Raw genomic sequence first — 23,120 nt, 5'->3', positions numbered from 1 at the left:
AAAAACAAAAGGGGGAGTGAGTTATGAAAGTCAATGTGAGTTTCGTCATAAGTTGACCCATAAAAATAGCAGACAAGTCAAGCAGAATATCAACTCATAGAACAAATCACAATTAATGAGCAATGCAAAATATTTGTAATTTAGAGCAACTAATCAACATAATATTTCAATGTTCATAGCCATGTAATTGCTTATGAATGCAATGCAAGTTCGGATTAAAAGTAAAAAATGTCCTACCCCATCCCTACACACCACAGTAGGAGTTCCTCAGAACTCTTCTACCTTTACACCATGTTGTGGATAAATCACTGATCATTGTAGATGAACTACTTATGATAAATATATTACTGGATGAACCATCCGTCTGTGCAGATAAAAGCTGCTAAAATATGTTGTGGATATAACATTAGTCGAGCAAGTGACTGCTGACTAAAATACATTATGGATAAACCACTGGTCGAGCAGATAACTGTTAACTAAGATACATTGTGGATAAACTACTGGTTAAGCAGGTGACTGCCGCCTAAAATACATTGTGGATAAACCACTGGTCGAGCAGATACTCTGCCAAATACTTCATCCGTTCAAATCGTCCCACCCCATGCAATACAATAAGGCATGCTTAAAATAGTTAAATACAGTAGTATTTAATTATGCTTTTAACAGAACAATACGGTAGCAAATATATGCTTGTAACAGATAAGTTTAATAGGAAAAGTACAAGGCATACTTATAACAGATTGCAACAGAAATGGATAAAATACTTATATCAGATCAAATATGGAAACAATAATTATGCTCTCAACTAATCGATACAGTAGCCCAAAACATATATTTTTCAAGGATCTAACTTAGCATTATCATAAAGCATGTTATACAAACAATCACAAGTACAGATACATTAAACATATTTATTCACAGTTCATGCAAATATATATAAATATAATATTATTTCAGTCATTTAGATAATGGATTCTAGCATTATTCATATTATCAAGGGCTTAATTGAATAAATTAAATACTAAAAATAGTTCGGGAGCCAATCAGGGACTAATCTGACCAAATTAAAAAATTCTGGGAAAAATTATAATATTTGTGAAACAAGGGACACATGGTCGTCTAACCAAGCCCTGTGAGAAGCTATAGGCAGTATGAAAGGGATACACAGTCGTGTGGTTTATGAACTACATTAGGGTTTCCAAGGCACAAGGTTGTGTGGTCCACATGCCCATGTGGCAGACCATGTGGAAGGGTTGTGCTCGTGTGAGAAGCAAACTATCTTAGTATTTGCAGGGGGACATAGCCGTGTGGTCCACCATGTGGCCTTACCCTAAGCATAGGTTTGCCCCGATTCGCTTGTAAAAGAGCACACACCTTTCACCGAGAGACTGAGTGACGTCCCTCTCGTTTAAATTTGATCTGGGGTACCTAAAATGGGTCCTTCAACTGACAATTACACTAGGATTAATGGTTGATTTCAAGATAAAACAAGATGGTCGAAAGCTTTAATAAAAAATCAAGAAAGATAGTTTAATCGACCCCAAGATTATCGTTAGATAGAAATTCTTTAAAGATTCAAGATCTAAACATTAGGATTGAGGCGTACTTACTTGATGGTCACTAAACTATCTATAAATATGACTAAGGCAAGCGTACCTATCGAACAATAATATAGCTATGGTGAGTAGAGAATATCGTATCCACAAGGACTAAGAGTACTAGTAATTACCGTCTTTTTATTATTTAGCCGACAAATTGGAGTGATTGTGTTTTAATCTAAAATTACTAAACTAATTTAACTAAGAACGCAACAGAGAATGAAATAGGAAAATAATCAAAGATAACCAATGAGATAGGCAATACCCAGGAAAGAATACACCTAGACTTCACCTATTATTATGAATATGAATTAAACGATTTATTTCACTTGTTACTTGATTCGTAGAAATCCCTAAATTATGTTAATATCTCTTTTGAGAGTAAGAACAACTGACTCTAGGTTGATTAATTGAAATTTCTTTCTAATTAAAACCCCTATTGTTGCACTAACTCGATTTATGGAGTCCCCTATTAGATTTGACTCTAATCTGGTAGATTTATGTCGTCCTATTTCTAAGATTGCATGCAACTCCACTCAATTATGCCAGATCTACTTTGAAACAGGGACTTTTGCTCCACTGAAATAAGCACATTAAACATGAATTAATATCCCAAAAATATTAAAACAAGAAATAAACATACATAATTGAGAACAAAAATCAAGTATTTATCGCGTAAAATAGAAATTAAATAACATGATTCATCATAGGTTTCATCTCGCCTAGGTATCTAGGGGATTAGTTCATAATCCTGAATGAAAACATCTCAAATTCAGAAAAACCACAAGACATAAAGAAACTCAATAAAACTTCTAAAGAAATTAAAAGGAGATCTTCAATCTTCAGAGAGATCCACTTCCAAAGTTGGCTCTGACGGTGTTCTTCAAGTGTTTTCTTCGATCTTCTCTTATTACCCCCTAGGTTTTCTTCTAATTGGTATTTATAGACTTTAGAATGCTCAGAAAGCCTAAAAATTAAATTTTTCTGTGTATTTAGGAAGCAACATACGAAATCGACACGGGCTGGCACATGGGCATGTGGCCAGCTTGTGTGCGCACACGGGCGTGTGGCCGGCCCGTGTGGAAATGCCCAGGCCGTGTGGATCTTGAAAACAACTTTATTTGTCTGATTTTGACTCGTTTTTCACTAATTTCGCTCCCAAATGCTCTCCTAAGTATGGAAACATGAATTTAAAGGATTAGGAGCATCAAATTCAATAATTTGCATAATTAATCATCCAAAAACGCATTAAGAATGGGATTAAAATATGTTACTTTTATAGTTTATCATTACCGATTCTTGGCTAGGATTTGGAAATTTCTAATAACAATTTCAAATCTGATAGAAAAATGAGTTAATGGAGATTGACTTTGATTTAGGAAAGGTAATAATTATTCAGCAATGGATTAAAATATGGTGAAAAGAAAATGGGGAGGAAAGAAAAGATGATGATATAGAGAAAAGAGGGAGGAATTCTAATAAAACAAAATCCTAATGTAATTAGAAAAAGGGGACTAAATAGCTAAGTTTTTAAACTTTTAATGGGATATAGGGTAATTTACCCTTTTACCGAAAATAAAAGGGAAAAGGGTCTTTAAGAGGTCTTTAAAATCAAATCTCCACCACTCTAAAATAATATGATACACAAATCAAAAGGTCTTTAAAAGTTTGTAATAGGGCTTAGCTTAAGGCTGTGGAGAAAGGCCAGAAAAGTTGGTTATAATTGAGATCAAATTGTTAAATAGGTGACACGGTCGTGTAAGGGTCCGTGTTGGGCCACACGATCGTGTCATACGCCTGTGTGGTTCCTTTTTAGCCTGTGTGCGATAAAAATTTCAACTCAGACTTCACACGACCATGGACATGAGCTTGGAGAGTAATCGTTTCGTCACCTACCTGAAGTGCTAATTCACCCGTACCAACATCAATTATAGTTCTAACAGTTGCTAAAAAGGGTCAACCTAGAATCAAAGGTACGCCACTATCCTCATCCATGTCTAAAATAACAAAATCAACAAGGAATATGAATTTATCAATTTTTACAAGGACATCTTCAATAATACCCCTAGGAAATCTAATGGTTCTATATGCTAATTGAATACTCATCCTTGTTTGTTTGGGTTCCCCAAAACCTAATTGCTTAAACATTTTATAGGACATGACATTAATACTAGCCCCTAAATCAATTAAAGCATTATTAATATTCAAACTACAGATTAAGCAAGGAATAGTAAAATTCCTTGGATCTTTCAATTTGTTGGGTAGTTTATTTTGCAATATGGCCAAGCAAACTGCATTTAGCTCCATAATCGACGAATCATCTAACTTCTTTTTGTTTGCCAAAAGTTCCTTTAAAAATTTGACATAATTTGGTATCTGCGAAAGGTCTTCAACAAACGGTAAGTTAATATGTAATTTTTTTTAGGATTTTAAGAAATTTACCAAATTGTTCGTTTGTATAGTCTCTCTTCGTCACATTAGGATATGGCACTCGAGGTTTATATTCTGTAGCAACTGACTTTTGCTCATTCTGGCTTACCTCAACCTTACCGTTACTTACCACAATTTCTTGCCTCGGTTTCTGTTTAGATCCAACTAACCCTTCTTCATCTCGAATAATAATTGCATGAAGTTGCTCCATTGGGTTAGTTTTGGTATTGCTAGGCAAACTACCTTGTGGTCATTTTGAAATTAACTTAGCAAGTTGGCCGTTTTGGTTCTCGAGCCCTTGAATTAATGCTTGTCGATTTTTAAGTGTTGCTTCAGTGCTTTGAAAGTGGGTTTCTAACACCAAGATAAACTTCGTCAACATTTTCTCAAGGTTCGGCTTCTTCTTTTGCTGGTAAGGTTATTGTTAGAAGCCTAGAGGGGCTTGTGCTCTTTGATTTCCTTGACCACCCCAAGAGAAATTGGGATGGTTTCTCCAACCTGCATTATAGTGGTTACTATAAGGGTTATTTTGAGGCCTACAATTATTACCCATACAATTGATTTTTTATTCTCTATGCTAAGACCGTAGGGTAAATATTCTAGTTTGTTTATTCCTCCTCCATTAGAATTGCATTGCATCACCGGATGTACCTGTGTAGAAACATATAAACCATCAATTTTCTTATTTAATTGTTCTACTTGATTTGATAACATGGTGACTGCATCTAAGTTATAAACACCGGCTGCTTTCATCGGCTTCGTCCTTATAACTTGCCACTGATAATTATTCAATGTCATCTCTTCTATAAACTCATAAGCCACTTCGGGTGTTTTATTGTTAAGTGTACCACCAGCTACTACATCGATCAACTGTCTAGTTGAGGGATTCAAACCGTTGTAGAAGGCTTGAACTTGTAACCATAAAGGTAACCCATGATGAGGGCACCGTCTCAATAAGTCCTTATACCTCTCTCATGCATCATATAGGGTCTTTAAATCAATCTGAATGAAGAAAGAGATATCATTCCTCAACTTAGCTGTCTTAGCCGGTAAGAAGTACTTCAATAGAAATTTATTGGTCATTTAATCCCATGTAGTGATAGAACCTCGTGTTAAAGAATTCAACCACTGTTTAGCTTTGTTCCTAACGAGAAAGGGAATAACCGTAGGCGAATGGCATCGTCAGAAACATCATTTATCTTTAAAGCATCACAAACTTCCAGAAAATTAGCCAAATGAGTATTTGGATCTTCGTCTTGCAAACCATCAAACTGAACAAATTGTTGTATCATCTGAATAGTGTTTAGCTTCAGTTAGAAATTATTCGCAATAATGGTGGGCCTCACAATACTCGGTTCAGCCCTAGTTAGAGTGGGTTTGGCATAATCGTACATAGTACGAGGAACAGGATCTGGATTTGCAAGATTTGCAACAACTATAGGAGGTAGCTGATTATTCTAGTTATCACCCATCTCCTCAGTAATAAAAATGTCATCTTATTTGTCTACTATATTCTGTCGACTTTTCCTTGCGTCTCTACGATTTCTACGAGCTGTACTTTCAATTTCACTATCAAATAACAATGGTCCCGACGGGTTTCTTCGAGTCATAAACTAAAGGAACTTGCCAGAAGAAAATAAAAGAAAAAAATTAAAATGAAAAAACTAAAGCTAAAAATTAAATTAAATAAAAATAAAAATGGCTAACTTAATAAAAATAAAGTGTTCCTAATATTTTAGTCCCTGGCAACGGCGCCAAAAACTTGATGGTCACTAAACTAACATAAATATGACTGAGGCAAGTGCACTTAACGAACAATAGTGTAGTTATGAGAATATCGTATCCACGAGGACTAAGAGTACTAGTAATTATCGTCTTCTTATTATTTTGCCGACAAATTGGAGTGATTATGTTTTAATCTAAAATTACTAAACTAATTTAACTAAGATTGCAATAGAGAATGAAATAGGAAAATAATTGAAGATAACCAATGAGATAGGCAATACATGGGAAAGAATCCACCTAGACTTCACCTATTATTATGAATCTGAATTAAATGATTTATTTACTTGTTACTTGATCCGTAGAAATCCTTAAATTATGTTAATATCTCTTTCAAGAGTAAGAACAACTGACTCTAGGTTGATTAATTGAAATTTCTTACTAATTAAAACCCCTATTGTCACAATAACTTGATCTATGGATTCCCCTATTAGATTTGGCTCTAATCCGGCATATTTATGTCATCCTATTTCTAGGATTGCATGCAACTCCACTCAATTATGCTAGATCTACTCTTAAACAGGGACTTTTGCTCCACTGAAATAAGCACATTAAACATGAATTAATATCCCAAAAATATTAAAACAAGAAATAAGCATACATAATCGAGAATAAAAATCAAGTATTTATCGCGTAAAACAGAAATTAAATAATAGGATTCATCATAGGTTTCATCTCCCTTAGGTTTCTAGGGGATTAGTTCATAATCCTGAAAGAAAACATCTCAAAGTTAGAAAAACCACAATACATAAAGAAACTTAATAAAACTTCGAAAGAAATTAAAAGGAGATCTTCAATCTTGATGGAGATCCGCTTCTGAGTTGGCTCCGATGGTGTTCTTCGAGTGTTTTCTTCGATCTCCTCTAATTACCCCTAGTCTTCTTCTAATTGGTATTTAAAAACTTTAGAATGCTCAGAAAGCCTAAAAATTGAATTTGTCTTTGTATTTGGGAAGCAGGGTACGAAATCGACACGGGCTAGCACATGGGAGTGTGGCCAACGCGTGTGGCTCACACTGGTGTGTGGCCAGCCTATGTGGAAATTTCCAGGCCGTGTGGATCCTGAAAATAGCTTTATTTGTCTGATTTTTGCTCTTTTTTGCTTATTTTGCTCCCAAATGCTCTCCTAAGTATAAAAATATGAATTTAAAGGATTAGGAGCATCAAATTCACTAATTTGCATAACTAATCATCCATAAATGCATTAATAATGGGTTTAAAATATGTTACTTTTATAGCTTATCATTATCGATTCTTGGCTAGGATTTGGAATATTTCTAATAACAATTTCGAATCCAATAGAAAAACGAGTTAATAGAGATTTACTTTTACTTGGGAAAGGTAATAATTATTCAGCAATGGATTAAAATATAATGAAAAGAAAAAGGGAGAAAAGAAAAGAAAAGATGAAGATATAGAGAAAAGAGGGAGGAATTCTAATTTAGATTGGAAAATAAAACAAAATCCTAATGTAATTAGGAAAAGGGGACTAAATAGCTAAGTTTTTAAACTTTTAAGGGGCAACAGGGTAATTTACCCTTTTTTCTGAAATAAAAGAGAAACGGGGTGAGGTTGACATGACTTAAACTTGGTATTGAAAGGAGAAAGAAATTATGCTTAACCATTGAGTTACTACCCACAGTTGTTCATTTTCTACTCCATTTAATATTTATTATAGTGTGGCTTTTTATCCTAGGTTGTTGAAATTAAAAAGAAAAAGAAAAGAGAGAGATGGGGTTTAAACCTAAGATCTCTAGAAACTATATTAAACACCTAACCATCAAGACCAAATTATTTTTTAAATATTTATTTCATCTAACCCCTATAATTTGGGGCATTACAGTCAACCATTTATTTAGGACACATGTAACTCTTAGAAGTTAGCTAGAAGTCAATTATTTTCAAAATTGCAATGTTCCTTATTTTATAATACTAGAGTTACACATGTATTTTAAATAAAATATTTTATTTCATAATTATTATTAAAATAATATTTTCAAAATAAAGACTTTCAAATCATAATCAAGTAATTGTACAATATTAGAAAAAGTATATTTATACAATGTTTAAAAAGTATATCGTAGTGACTTCTTATATAATTAATTATATAATTAGTTATTTTGAAGTTACAAAATATCTAAACAATTATAATAACAAATAATAAGAATTTATAGACGTAAATTGGATTTTTTATAAAATTATAAATATAATAATTAGAAAAATAACATAAAGTAAAATTAAAATTAATAAAATGTACAATTATAAAGTGAAAGTTTTATATTAAGCAATAGAATGATGGGAAAAGTTAACAAGGGTGAGTTTAAAATAATTTTAGTATAATATTTATAATAAACTAAATAAACATGGGATTAAAGAATATCATAATTTTATATCATCATCGATTAAGATGATCTTTCATCTCTCTTTGATGACATTTCCATTTGAATATGGCTTGAAATTTCCTCTTTGAAAAATTAATACCTTAATAATCCATTATTTTTGAGACATTTCAAACTTACCAATGTTAATAATACAATATTTTTGGTGATATTGTTTAGATTTTATTTGTTTACGTCCAAAATGCTATTCATAATGGTAATTCTTTTTTTTTTTTGGTGAAAAAGAAAGAGCAAGTTAAACGTAAGAAATTAAACGAACCACTCACACGGGGAATTCTCAATCAACCATAATCCTGTTCTTCTCAAGGAATATGTTTTATTCTCCAATGTCTTACCGTTGCTAAGAGTTGATTTTTTCTCCTGACTAAAGCGGAGTTGGAACTCCTAAAAGAATCATCCTGAATGACATTAATAGCTTCAAGGCTATCTATTTGAATCAAAACCCCGATCCAATATAAGTTTCAATCCATCTAAGATGTCCCAGAGTTCGGCGTCTAACACAGTACAACTTTCTAGATATCTGTTAAAACCAAGAATCCACCCTATATTACAATCACACACTAGCCTCCCAAGTTGCCTCAATCCTAATAGAACCGTCTATATTTAAATGCTCCCACTTACTTGACAAGGGTGAACTAGTGATAAGTTTTTGTGTCTTGAATGATAACAACTTGGATACAAAAGCATACTACTATGCCCAACTATAAGACACCTTGATGATTGCATTAGTATTCCAAGAGATGCCCTGAAAAGTAAAAAGATTATGGTTTTTCCAGATGCACCAAGAAATAATCCTGAAAAGGCACGACCAAAACCCCACCCTACCTGAAAGTCTGCTAGTTGTGTAGATTTTTCATCATCCACTCATGAAGGATCCAGAGTAAAATCTAAAGAGCCTTCCTACTGGAATAAGCTGATTCCAAATGTCCCTAGCTGCATGGCAATCTCTTAGGACATGTAACACATTCTCAAAATCATGCCCATAAATTCCACAAGCATTGAGGTCACCTACTCCTCACCTTACCCTTTCCACATTCATGAGCAAATGTTGTTTAAGAGCAAGCCGAAAGAAGAATCTAACCCTTTGAGGACCTTGAAACTTCTAAAGGAGTTGCCAAACAAGCTCTTTCGAATTCTAAAATCCCTCCTAAAACTTTTTATAAGCAGTTTTTAGGAAAAAATAGTCGAAGTACTGCCCTAAATGATTCTATTAGGTCCAGATACTGGAAGAGGAGACAAAATCCCTACTATCCTGCTAATGATCTACTTAGAAACCCATAGTCGAAAGAATTCCAAATTCTAGGAACTGTCATTTGTAGCCATATCACTAAGAGGACAATCCATATCAAGATTAGAAATAGAAGGAATCTGTCTAAACAAGGGTCTGAAGTTGGGAATCCAAGGATCTCGCCAACAATTAATACTTCTCCCATCTCCCACAGGCCAAAGTAATTCTCACGAATAAGAGGCCATACCTTAGTGAGAGATCTCCATAAAAAAGAACACTGCCTTCTTGATAAAGTCTCAGGCAATCTACTTTAAACCTCGTACTTCGAGCGGAGAACACAGATTCAAAGGTCGTTTGAATTGGACACAATGTTAAAGCCTATCTTCATCATAAAAGAAGTATTATGGTCCCTCAATTGCCTCAACCCATGACCTTCATGGGATCTAGGTTGGCAGACTGAGACCCAACCCACTAAGACTATCTTTTTTGCACCGTTATAAGATCCTAAGATAAATTGTCTATCCATGTGTTCAATATCATCACACAAGCCTTTAGGGGTCATCATTGACTGTATGAAGTAACTCCGTATCGAAATCAAAACCAGCTATGCCAAAGTGGCTCTACCTGCTAAAGAAAGTTGCCTAGCATCCTAACTAAAAAATTTGTTACATACCTTATCAATAAGAAACCGCAGAGTGTTATTGGTGACCTTATCATGAAAGATGGGGACTCCTAGATAGGAACTCAGATTTTGTACTTCTTGGAAACTGAAAACACTACTTATACACTTCTCTAAGACACCATCCACTCCTTTTGGAAAAAAAAGATGTTAGTTTTTCGTATATTAATCTGGTGACCTGAAACTCAGAGAACTTAGCCAAGACTCCTTTAATAACCCTAGCTTGATGTTCCTTCACTTGCCCAAAGAGAATTAGGTCACTTGAAAAGAAGAGATGTGATAAAGGTAGACCTGTACGAGATAGATGAATAAGAGACCAACTACCAGAATCAATGGCCGAACGAATACTATGACTCAGCCACTCCATGCACAAGATAAACAAGTAAAGGGACGGTGGACATCCTTGGCAAACACCCCTTGTCAGTCGAAATTTATAAGTTGGAACCCCATTCCATAAGATCTATATGGTAGAACTCGAAGTAGCTGACATAATGACATTATGGAGAAGACTAGGAATACCTGTAGCCTAGAGAGAGGCGTCAATGAACTCCCAACGCACACGATCATATGCTTACTCTAGATCAATTTTAATAGTCATCCATCTCTTATTCTTTTGCTTACTCCTCATTGAGTAGATAACCTCTTGCGCAATAATAATGTTATCAATAATATTCCTGCCTACTACAAAGCCGGCCTGCTCAAGAGCAACAATCTTCGGAAAGACAACTTTGAACCAATTTGCAATGACCTTCATAACCAGTTTGTAAAGGATTGAGCATAGGCTAATTGGATGAAAGTGTAATCCTTAATTTTTATTAGTATATAATTGTAACACTATTTAAATTATAATTAATTTAAAATAACATTTATTACTAATAATTAAAGTTGAATAAAATCTCTATTTAAAAAACACACAAAAACTTCGTTTTATATCTTGTTAATTTAGTAATATAATGAATAATAAATGATATTGTTGTTGATTCAAAGTTTTCTCCAAGCTTATGTTTATATATATTATATAGATATATATAATTTGCTATGTTATCTTTTATTAACAAAAATAATTAAAATAATTAATGTCATCTTCTTTTTATATCTCTTATCTCTATTTTACAGTTCATATTCCATATTTGTGACTATACCTTCCAACAATGTCGTTTCCAAAGTTTAAACCTATATCCTTGAGAATACAATGTGCTTTACGACTATAATCAACACTTATTATTTAATTAATATCCCTTTTAATGCTATGTTTGGTAGAAATATTATTTTTGCACACGTTATGGTATATGAGTTAGTAAAAACTAACCCAATTGGTAATATTTAGCCATTCCATGATTTATTTTAGCAAAGAGAAGGTAAAATTCTCTTATTATGAAAATATCTTTTTTACAAGAATTATTACTCATCTTTCTAATTTCATAAATTTGTTAGCTATTCTTTATTTTATGGCTTAATGATAAATTTGGCCACTAACGTTTGCATGTTTTGTCAAAATAGTCCTAATTGTATTTTTGAGCTTTTTTTTTGCCATCAACCTTTATTTTTTTCAATATGTTTTTCCTAATGATTTAATGAATAAATTCAATGTTTCAATCTTTATTTTCTTTCAAAAGGTTTCAATCTTTCATACCTTTGTTTATCGAGAAGTTTTTCTCTTGAGTTAATTTTTTTGGATAATTACGTTTGTTTTCTTTAAATTAATAGTTATTTTAAATTTAATGTATTATTTATTTTATTATTTTCTACATGTAATTACCTTATTAGGTTATCTAAAGAATAAATTACATCTCATTAAAATATTTCACATATGAAATTTCACATAATCCTGTTCACTTTTTTACCGAGACTTTCATCAAAACTGTTAAAAAACAAATTGTAAAAAAAAGATTAAAGGTTGATGAAAAAAGGGTTCAAAAATACAATTAGATCCATTTTGATAAAATATGTAAATATTAGTGACCAAATTTATCATTAAACATTATTTTATAATTAACTATTGTAATATATATGTGATAAAAAATTTGCTCTTCTTATTACATTAATAACCGGACAAGATATAATGGTTCATATTTGCTTTCTTGAAAGGATAAATAAATTCGTTTATTTTGAAATAGACTAAATTATTCTTTAGTCATAATAATTTTTAACGAAATAATTAATGCTATTTCATGCGAATTCAAATCGCTTTAAAATTAGTGGCATTATTTAAGGGGGATAAAAGAAGTCTGGCATCAGCAGGGAGGTGGATGATGTTTCGAGGGTGAGGGGGTGGGGGTCCCCGTACAGGGTTCTGAACACGGTTTTAGCATCTATAACTATAACCCTTTATAGCGAGAGAACAGTTAGAGTAGCCAATGGCTACTCGACAGCTAATTCTTAAAATACCACTTACCTCACTTTCCCTAAAACCACTTCTATTTCCCTGTATTTCCATTTCTATATACATCTAATCTTTCTCAGTCGCATTTACCAAGAGAGGAAACCCCAAGCTGTGAATTTTGGGTGCTTTGCTTTCAAAGAGATGGGGAGAGGTAGGGTTGAATTGAAGAGAATAGAGAACAAGATTAACAGGCAAGTTACTTTCTCCAAAAGGAGAAGTGGGTTGTTCAAGAAAGCTCATGAACTCTCAGTCTTATGTGATGCTGAAGTCGCTTTGATTGTCTTCTCTCATAAATGGAAGCTCTATGAATACTCCACTGATTCCTGGTATTTCTTTTTCTCTTTCTTTAACCTTCAATTTGGTGCAACATCTCATTACTACTTGTAATTCTCCACAAACTTTTGAAGATACATGTTTCCTTACAGGTTTTCTTTGTAAGAGAAAAAAGGACAGCCTTCAATTAAGTTATTGACTTGTAACATGTTGAATTAAGACATAACAGGTTCGCCAAAAGGACGCCTTTAAACGTCACAATTATTACATCAGTATTATAACTGTTCCACTATTTCAGGGATGAAATAACAAAAGAATAGAAACTGTTTTGGGGAGTATTGGCCATGTAAGTTTTTCACACATGGGAAAAACAAAAGGAGAGAAATTTGCTCTCTTTTTTTGTTTCCTTCTTAGCTTCTAGTTTGCAGGTCTAACTTTCTCAATTAGGCGAAAATCCAAAACATGTCCTTTTATGTACTAAATTATTATTACACCAAATAAATATATATATATATATATATATATAGTTAGTGAACCAGATGGTTAGAATTATTTTATTAAATATGAATCCATAATAAAACTTTGAACTGAAAAGTACTTGGCTATCGAAAATGTAAAATCCTGGGAAACTTATGCTATATGTCCATAATTTTTGGTGGAATTTTTTTATAGAATATTTGTTCTGATAAAATAAAAGTCAATTGTATATATATTCCCTAGAATCTATACTTTTCTCTATCTCTTCTCCCTCAGCAGCTCTAATAACCTAAACATCCTCTGGCTTTTTTGAACACTGATCTAAGAACTATTTTAGTTTGAAAAGGAGCGTTTGAGGGGAGAAAGAGAGGAATCTTTAGATTTTATACTTGAAAATATTGAAGATTCTTTACGGAGGAGAACCACAACTACTGGCTACAAACTTTGATATCCAGAATTATACATTTCGATGGTATATATATTTTAAGTGCTTTAACCAAAAAATACAAAAAATGGTGGAAAAGAAAAACTATTTATGAATCTTGAATATATTTCGCAATCACCAAAATATTTCCTGATAAGTAGAACAGATTTCAAGGTACATGGCTGGTGAAATTTCTTTGTAAAACCATGAAAACTAGGAAAAGATAAAAGACCCTTCAACAAAATATATAGAAATTCCCACTTGAAAGCATAATAATAAACAAACAGAGGTGAGAATTTGTCTACTTTATTTAATATACTCTTTATTTAATTATGGCATCAAAAAGACGTCAGTTTAGGTTTAGGCCTTTAACTAGTATAATAGAGGTACAGAAGATTACTAGGGAAATGAAAATATTGTACATGATCCTGACTTGTCTATCCTATAACAGCATGGAGAAGACCCTTGAACGCTATGAAAGGCATTATTATGCTGAGAGGCATCTTGTTGCTACTGAGCCTGAATCACAGGTAGACCTTTTTTCACTGTTAGCAATTGAATTTTGACAACAAAAAAGGCTTGGGGTGTACGTGCTTTCGTAGCTTTTAAGTTTTGCAAAAGGAATGAGGTGAATTAAACAATTGGCAAAAATTTCAAACTTTGCAGGGCGAATGGTCCGTTGAGTATAACAGACTTAAGGCTAAGGTTGAGCTCTTGCAGAAAAATCACAGGCAAATACTTCAAGTTAATTGCATTTGCTAAATATCTACATAATGAAAGAGAGATGCTATCCTTCCTTTACACCTACAAGTTCCTTTTAGGGTATTATGTTATGTCATTAGTTTGATCAGTTTCTTACGTCTCAGGCACTACATGGGAGAAGATTTAGACCCATTGAGTCTCAAGGAGCTGCAGAATTTGGAGCAGCAGCTTGATACCGCTGTTAAACACATTCGAGCCAGAAAAGTATGCTTTAGTTATTTATTGTCTTTTTTTTTTCCAATTATAGCATATAGCTACAACTGTTTCTTGTTGTGTTATTGTGATGCGATTGTATCTCTATTGCAGAACCAACTCTTGAATGAGTCAATATCCGAGCTTCAAAGAAAGGTAAAGGCTTTTGAAAACGTAATGACTCGTTCATAATCATTGAGAAAAATGAAAACCCTTTTTCATGCGTCATCTCTAATTGTGGTCTATGGCAGGAAAAGGCAATAAAGGAGCAAAACGCAATGCTAGCAAATCAGGTGTGATTTACCCTTATTTCCATGTTCATCATCAATGAATATGTATAGAGTTCCTTCCTACAGATGGTAAATACTTATTACTATATAGCCTGTTTTTGCATGTAGATCAAAGAGAGGGAGAAGACAGTTGCACGGCAATCTCAGTGGGGGCAACAAGACAATGGCCTCAACACATCATCCTTTGTGCTGCCACACCCACATCCCTCTTTGAACATTGGGTAACACATCCCTTATCACTCCTGTAATGCTTCATCTAAGTATAATCGTTTAGGAAGTAAACTCTTATAAACACAGATTATGACCATTTTTGCGTCCTTTAAAGTACATTTGAATTCTGATATGAACCTTCATTTTGTTTAGTCCATATCCCTTTTTTGGAGGGTTTTTCTTTTTTAATATAATGGCCAGGCTCATTTCTCATGTTTTGGGTATTCGTTCTAGAATCTAATCTCATTCTTTAACCATTTGTCTCATAGTAGTTGGGGCTTAATGCCATCCCCTTTTTTTACAAAAAAAATTATGAAAATAGCATGAGTAAAATGGCATGTTTTCTATAGTTTATTGCAGTACTGCATATGGAGTTGACAACGATAAAATATACCTCAATCATTACATAATTATTAAAACTTATAATAAAATTAATAAAAAAGTTATGTGACACCCTTGTTGTAATATATTTTATTATAAATTTTTATAATGATTTAATTATTGAGGTAAATTTGTATTGGTGTTGTCCATTCCGTAAGCAACACTGCGTTATTTTGATAATTAATTTGTAATTCATTCTATTATTATTATTGCTATATAAAACCCTAATATCATGGGACGTTTTTATTTTTAAAAAGAAAAGGTTTGACATTTATGTACGACTCATTTATATAGGATATAGGACCTTGGAATTCGGATAATAGGGTAACTTGTCTCTAAGGTGATTATTAGTATTAGTTAATTATTTCAGTTGTCAGCCAATGACTTGTATCTTGTCTCTTATAAAGTAGACGGATGAAGACTGATCAGTTAGGTTGATTTTAGTATTGTCTATAAAGTAGCGACCAGAATAAGAAACTGTAAGTAAACTAGTTTTTTTACAACGAATGCAGTGGCATATACCAGTAAGAAGCAACAGAAGTTAGGAGGAATGAAGTTAACCTCACTGTCGATCTCGACCCTATCTATTCGTGGCATCTCGGATGCTTTGCTGCATGAAAATTGGCTGAATATAACAATGCTTCTCTTCTCGCTATTTATCTAGTTTTGGTTTGGGTGATTATGGACATACATCAAAACGTTACTGCAAGCTAGACCAAAGAGATAAATTATTTGAAACTCATGCGTTTAATGGTTCTTTTTAGTATTTAATATATATATATATATATATGGATGATTAATGTATTTGTTGAAATATTTTGGAAGAATTTCTTGGTTATTAATTAAAATTTATGTCTTTTAAATATAAAAATTATGTTAGGTTATTATTAACAAAGAATCACAATTATTCAAATATATATCTATTGAATAATTATGTTTATTATTAAAAGATGTGACTATCTATTTGGATAGTTATATTTGTAGGAGAAACGAAAATTATTATAAATAGGACTCAACATTCACTTAAAAGAGATACCAAGACAAACCAAAAACTCAAAACAAAAATTTCTCTATTCCCTTCCATCTTCCGTTTAGTCAATACAAAGTATCGGTATTTATTGAGTTTCGTTGTATCTTCAAGATTTATTTATTTATAACTTGAAAATATAAATAAAGGCATGATTTTATTAATTTATATTTACCCCCCCCCCACCAACAGAGTTTTCATTATTAAATATCAGATGTTGGCTTCCATTGAAAATCCAATTTCAGCATCCGTTGACCATCGTTTCTTAGAGCTAATGAGGAGTTTATCCCGGATAATGGTAGACCGTATTTTAGACAGATGTTGAAATATTATTTTACTCATAATTATATTTGAAAAAGAGTTTCACTATCTGAAATTGTTTTAAAGAAATATAAAATTACTTTTCTACTTTTCTTTTTCCGTGCTAAATGAAAATGGTTAATGTATATTTACCTTAAAATTTTATACTATGCCCATTTTACTTGCTCAAATATTTAACTTTTGACTTTGAAAACTATTAATTAAATTGGTATTTTTAAGTATTTAATTGACGTTCTTAACTTTTATAATGGCAGCCAATGAAATAGTTACACGTCCTAAAAATTAAAAAAATATATCTTTAAAAATTTAGAAATTTTAGGATTTTTATTTTATTTCACATTAATGATAAACATGAATAAATGGATATCTAGATTTATTTATAGCTATTTGTTTAAGTTCATTCTAAACCTGTATTTTAATAATTTAATATTTTATAATTACACAAAATGATAATATAAAAAACTTGATCTTTAAAAAAATCAAGTATTTTAGAATTTTTTATGATTTTTTAATTTTACGTTTTTATGGTTTTCTAATAATTTTAATAACTTTTTATAAATTTATATTTTAAAGATTACCTGGATTTTTATATTATTATCTTTTGAAAATATCGAATTACTAAAATGCATGATCGAATGAACCTAGACATATGACTATCCGTATTTATTTGAATCTAGACACTCCTTTATCCAGGTTCATTATTCAAATGAAATAAAAATAATATTTTTTAAATATTCTAAAAATATATATTTTTAATTTTTTTAGACACATGTCACTATTTTATTGGTCACCAGTGCAAAACTTCATGGTGCCAACCAGAGACCTTAAAAAGGTACCAACTTGATTAACAGTTTCCAAGGTTAAGTACCAACTAGTTACAAGTAACCAAGTTCAACGGCTAAATTTTACATTACCCCAATTGGAAACTATAACAGAGAATCATAAAATGTAAGAAATAAGGCTAAAGGGTCTTTAAAGCAAACTTTATCAAAAATATCAATTAAGCCACTATTTCTTTTGTACTCAATTGAGTCCTCGAATGATAACATTTCAATCAATTAAGCCCTTTTACCATTAAAGTTAACACTTTAATCAATTAAGCCCTTTTACCATTAAAGCTAATAGTCAACTGTTACAGAGTAACAACAACCATTTTCTAGGCTATTTTTGCCACGTGGCATGCCAAGATTGTGCTACATGACAAAAATAGGCATTTTAAAGAAAAATCATAAAAACATAAAAATTATAAAGTGCAAAAATTATAAAAATATAGAAAATTGTAAAATTTATTATAATTGAAAAAATTATATAAATTATAAATTTTATTAAAAATTACAAAAATATTATAAATAAATATAAATTATAAAAATATATAAATTATGAAAATATAAAAAATTGTATAAAATATAAAATTATAAAAATTATTAAAAGTTTTAATAAAATTAACAAAATATTATAAAAAACATAAAAAGCATAAAATATTTAAAAATATTTGGAAAAAGTTAAAAAAAAAAACTATTTTTTCCATTCGCACACGACCATGTTAACACTACAACACCTATTAAAAGTTATCAAATATTTATTTGATCCTGCATTTGTCTATTGTGCTCATCCACGGCGGATATACCCGAAGCCCCCTTTGTCTATTGTTGATGATAGAGGAGTGTTTTGGGATGTAAGCTAAGGGGAGGGGGAATGGGTTGAGAAGACAAATGATAATCGAGGTTGTATGTAAAATTATAGACATTTTTTATATTTTATATATACTTTTTGTAATTTTATATTTTTTTGAATATTTTTAATAATATTACTGTAATTTTCTATTTTTATTTTTTTGCACTTTTCTATATATATTTTATAATAATTTAAATAATTTTCTAAATTTTAATTTTTTCATAAACTTTTATTTTTCATAGTTTATATCAATTTTAAAATTTTTATTATTTCATTTTATTAATATATTTTTCCATTTCTTATAATTTATATTTTTCATTTATAAGAATTTTATAATTTCCTATTATTTTTACTTTTATATATTTTTTATTTTTAAAAATATTTTTATAATTTTTATGATATTCTATAAAATTTTTTTGATTTTTATATTTTAATATTTTAATTAAAATTATCAGTTTTCACCACTTGGCACAATCTTGGCATGCCATGTGGAAAAAATAACTTAGAAAAATTGTTGTCTTTACTCTGTAACGGTTAACCATTAAAGTTAAAGGATAAAGGGATTAATTGATTGAAAATTTAATGATTGAAGACTCAATTTAGTGTAAAAAAAAGTATAGGGGCTTAATTGATTCTTTGGGTAAAGTGCAAGGGCTTTAAAGACCCTTTAGCCATAAAATAAAGGTTAAATTCTACTATTAGTCCATGTACTTTGCAAAAGTTGTGGTTTTAGTTCTTGTTATTTAATTTTTATCAATTTTAGTCCCTATACTTTTCAAATTTTGAAAATTTAATCCTGGCCTAAATAGTAGGAATTAAATTCGTTAGGTTAAGCTCAATTACGAAGTCCTATATTATGCATACATTTGTAGACTTAGTCCATATTCTCCAATTAGATCATCTAAGTCCCTATACTTTTTAAAATTTGAAATTTCGGTCTTGACGTGAATGGCAATAGTTAATCCATTAACTAGATTTTTAGTGAGTAATATGTGGAATAACAAATTGACATGGCATTTGTGACACCACACACCCAACTTGATCACCAACTCAAAGCATGAGACTCCATATTCGTTGCTGGAGTAACTTTGACCCAATCTAATATTCCTTTATGATACAAAACAAATTTCTAAACAATTATAAGGGCCCAACAAAAAATAAACTAAATTAAAAGAGTTTTTAAAATGTTTTTGAACACATTTCAATTCTAGGCCTGCTTAGGAAAGTAGATGTAAACCTGCGGTACGTTTTAAGGAACTTACATTGAAACATCAAGTTAGGTTGCGATGCGAAGCTAGGGAAGATTGCAACGTCCTTTCAGACTAAGTGTGGCCACGACAAGGAACATCCAGATCATGATATAGGGTAAGTATGTCGTGATGTTGTGACGGAGGACTTTGGCATAAGTCTTACCAAAATGTACCTAACGTCACCATAAATAATGTCATTACACTCCTATGACTTTTGACACTAAAATTACAAGTCTTAAACATTATTAAGATTCAACTAAGTACATCAAAATCTAAAGACAACTATATGCTCATAAGATATCAATTTCAAACACCAATTAGGTTAACTTGGCATGCAAGCAATTAATCCTTATCTAGCATATTCATTTCAATAACTAAACATCATATGAGAACATATAAGGTTATGTACCTAATATCATAGTAAAAAATTACAATATGACCAAAACATCAATACCCTAACAATGCTCACAACGTTGCTTTAACCAACTTAGGTACATGCCTTTATAACTACAAAACATAACAAAACTTTACATAGGTAGGGTTGAGCTGAGGTATGAGATCTGGATGTTGTTAACACTCCCCAATCAATCCGAGACCTAATTGTTGCTTGCACACGAAAAACTAATAATCCATACACTGAGCAAAGAAGCTCAGTGATGCTAGCATAATTTGAAAGTAATGCATAATTAAATTAAGTATATAAATTAACTAATTTTCTCAAGTATACATTAACAAGCATTTTCTCAAGAATTTTCATAACATTTCTATCTCATTTTACCAAATCGAATATATCGATTTGCTCATAACCTCATTGGCCCCTAGGGATCATAAATACGCAAATCGCAGGATCTTTCACATGCTATCGATTGTTTGGTTGGCATAAATGTCCAAAATGATAAACTTAATCATAGATATTCAAGTAATTTAATTTAATTCACATAAAAATTGAATCATTATCAATCCAATGCTTATATTGTAGTCCATATTAACTGGACATACACTCAAGACAGATATACAGATCAAACCATCAACGCACCATATAACCACCCTAGATCATCAATATATAATCGAAGTAATATGATCCTAGCACTCATCAGTGTATCTGTTGGATCTAGTGCCCTAAGTGTAGTATATTTGTTTGCATACTTGTATATTTTTCAAACAAATTGTTTTAATAAAATTATCCATCAATTACATTAATACCCTTTGTATATTGTCATCAATGGTTTTTGCATGCAAAGCAAAATGGAAGCAAATATTATCTCACTAGTTATCTAATGTTTAACTAAAACTAAGCAATATTACGTGGTTAGATTGTAATATGAAAAGATAACTTTTATTAATAGATGAACCTTAACATGTCCTTAGTCTAACTGGAAATGAGCAAACCGATTGAAAGACTAATATGATGTCTATCAAGTCCAATTGGGGAGATGTTTTGTCTTGGGCATCAAAGCAAATGACTCCCAAAAGATAGGGGCATAGATGTGACTAACTAGGTTGACAATACATCAGACAGGACCAAAGTAGAATAGATCCTAAATTTGTTTATGGATTTATTCACTTGTGACGTTCATAGTGTGGCATACCTTAATCCTGAGTGGATGGTGGACTATGTATATATGACTCGTATACTTTGAGGTATGTAAAAACTTGAGTTCAAATAGATTATGAATCAAAAGTTGGTGGGTTAGGTATACAACTTATGTAGTATGTAGCACCATTCACAATAATGGAATTCATAGCCCAAGAAATGGGTAAATGATATCCTCTTATTGGCTTTACATGATAGATGAAAAGTAAATGCGGCCATGGGTCATTTATCTTTGTGATAAATGACTAAATTACTATTTAATAGTAATTGAATTTTTATGAAAGAAGATGTAATGGTTACCATAATATAAAATAGGATCATATCGGGATAACATATTTATCCCAAAGAGATTAAGGATATCTTATGAGGGTAACACATTTATGACAAAGTCATTAAGACAGCACTGATCGAACAACTTTCGTAATGGTATTTAATTGGAGAAAGCTAAGTCATAATATTATAGTGGAATGACTTCGTGACTAAATTAGTTTATAATTAATAGGCAAAACGTTGGAACTTAATTATAAATCATTTGAGCCCTAATTACATATGTCCTATCGGTCCATTTTCTAGCTTGTTGAAACTAGAAATGAATTGCATTTAGAATCAAATGAACATAAATGAGTAGAAATGATAAAGTTAGAGAAATGAGTTACATTCGAAAATGAATGTGGTTTCTCACTAAGCATGGAAATAACCTAAGAATTAATTTTAAAATTTTTGAATTATTATTTGATAATTGAAGTTCGAGAATGGAATTAAATTAATTGGTCATTGTGAATCCTTTGAATATGAAAATTAAATATATTTTCTCATAGATTCTTTTACGATAAGTTGTTATCACTTTAATGCAATTAAAATTGGTTGAGAAAATTATTTAATTAGAAAATTAATTTTAATTTAGTAAATAATATTTATTTTGGGAAATAAAAAAATGTATTGGGTTGGATTAAATTATAAAGTGATGGATTAAAAGCCTAAGAAGCATGTATAATTGGATCTAATACAAGAGGGGCCCCAAACCCCTTATAATATGCATGAGTGACCGTGCCCCGTCGTGCATGCACCGAGGCTGAGAATCAACACTAGAATAAACAATCTAAGTGTGGTGTGCTGCAAGTGTGACAAGTCAATTGTAATATGTATTGTTCTAATGGAACACCGAGTATTCGAAGGATTGAACCAAAGGGAGTTCCAAGACTAAGGGATTCCTAAAAAATTAACATGCAATTGAGGCTAGTTAACTTCTCTCTAAGTTTTATATTACAAAAAATCATGGTCAAGGTGATCACGCTAATTAATTACCTAAAATAGAGAATGACTAAGTTGTAAAACAATCAAAATTATGAAATTAGCAAATTAATAACAGACAGAAGTTGGTTGACTTCCATGTTGTTAATTAACCTTCGAATTAGGGATCTAAATCACTTGCACTCCTAAATTGGCTTAAATTTACCTCTCGATCTCAATTTTACCAAGTTAGACAAATTAGTTTAGTTTATCCCTCAACCTCACAAACTAATTTGGGACTATCAAATTGGTGCTCAATGGGATCTTCTCTTGGTCTCACTCATCTAAATTTTCCCTTAGGGGTGTCAATCCTAAGTTTTGAAGTCTATTCGATTTAGTCCAAATTTTACGATTTAACCCCTAAACCAAAAATTAACTAGCCAAAATTTTCATCAGCCCACCACCCAATATTTAGCTACTCATATTCATTTCCAAACAAGCAAAAACAAAATATTAA

The 23,120-nt window shown here is 31.4% G+C and overlaps 1 protein-coding gene and 1 non-coding gene across 3 annotated transcripts; both read left to right on the top strand.

The window, feature by feature from the left end:
• Positions 1-4,956: 4,956 nt before the first annotated feature.
• On the top strand, positions 4,957-5,063 carry LOC128040316 (small nucleolar RNA R71). Its single transcript, XR_008194972.1, has one exon. It is a non-coding gene; the product is annotated as a small nucleolar RNA R71 (small nucleolar RNA).
• Positions 5,064-12,368: 7,305 nt separating this feature from the next.
• LOC105794260 (agamous-like MADS-box protein AP1) lies at positions 12,369-16,245 on the top strand. Of its 2 annotated transcripts, none has more exons than XM_012623345.2 (8): positions 12,369-12,824; positions 14,124-14,202; positions 14,339-14,403; positions 14,539-14,638; positions 14,741-14,782; positions 14,878-14,919; positions 15,008-15,137; positions 16,020-16,245. In XM_012623345.2, the coding sequence occupies exons 1-7, from the start codon at positions 12,640-12,642 to the stop codon at positions 15,128-15,130; spliced, it is 636 nt and encodes a 211-aa protein (XP_012478799.2). In that variant the 5' UTR covers positions 12,369-12,639; the 3' UTR covers positions 15,131-15,137; positions 16,020-16,245. The 2 variants fall into 2 exon arrangements, with proteins under 2 accessions (XP_012478799.2, XP_012478798.2); XM_012623344.2 differs by having other exon boundaries at positions 12,373-12,824; positions 15,025-15,137.
• Positions 16,246-23,120: the final 6,875 nt, after the last annotated feature.

The sequence above is a fragment of the Gossypium raimondii genome, chromosome 3, assembly GCF_025698545.1.
Source record: "Gossypium raimondii isolate GPD5lz chromosome 3, ASM2569854v1, whole genome shotgun sequence".
Classification (NCBI taxonomy): Eukaryota; Viridiplantae; Streptophyta; class Magnoliopsida; order Malvales; family Malvaceae; genus Gossypium; species Gossypium raimondii.
This window is presented reverse-complemented; position numbering and strand designations above follow the sequence as displayed.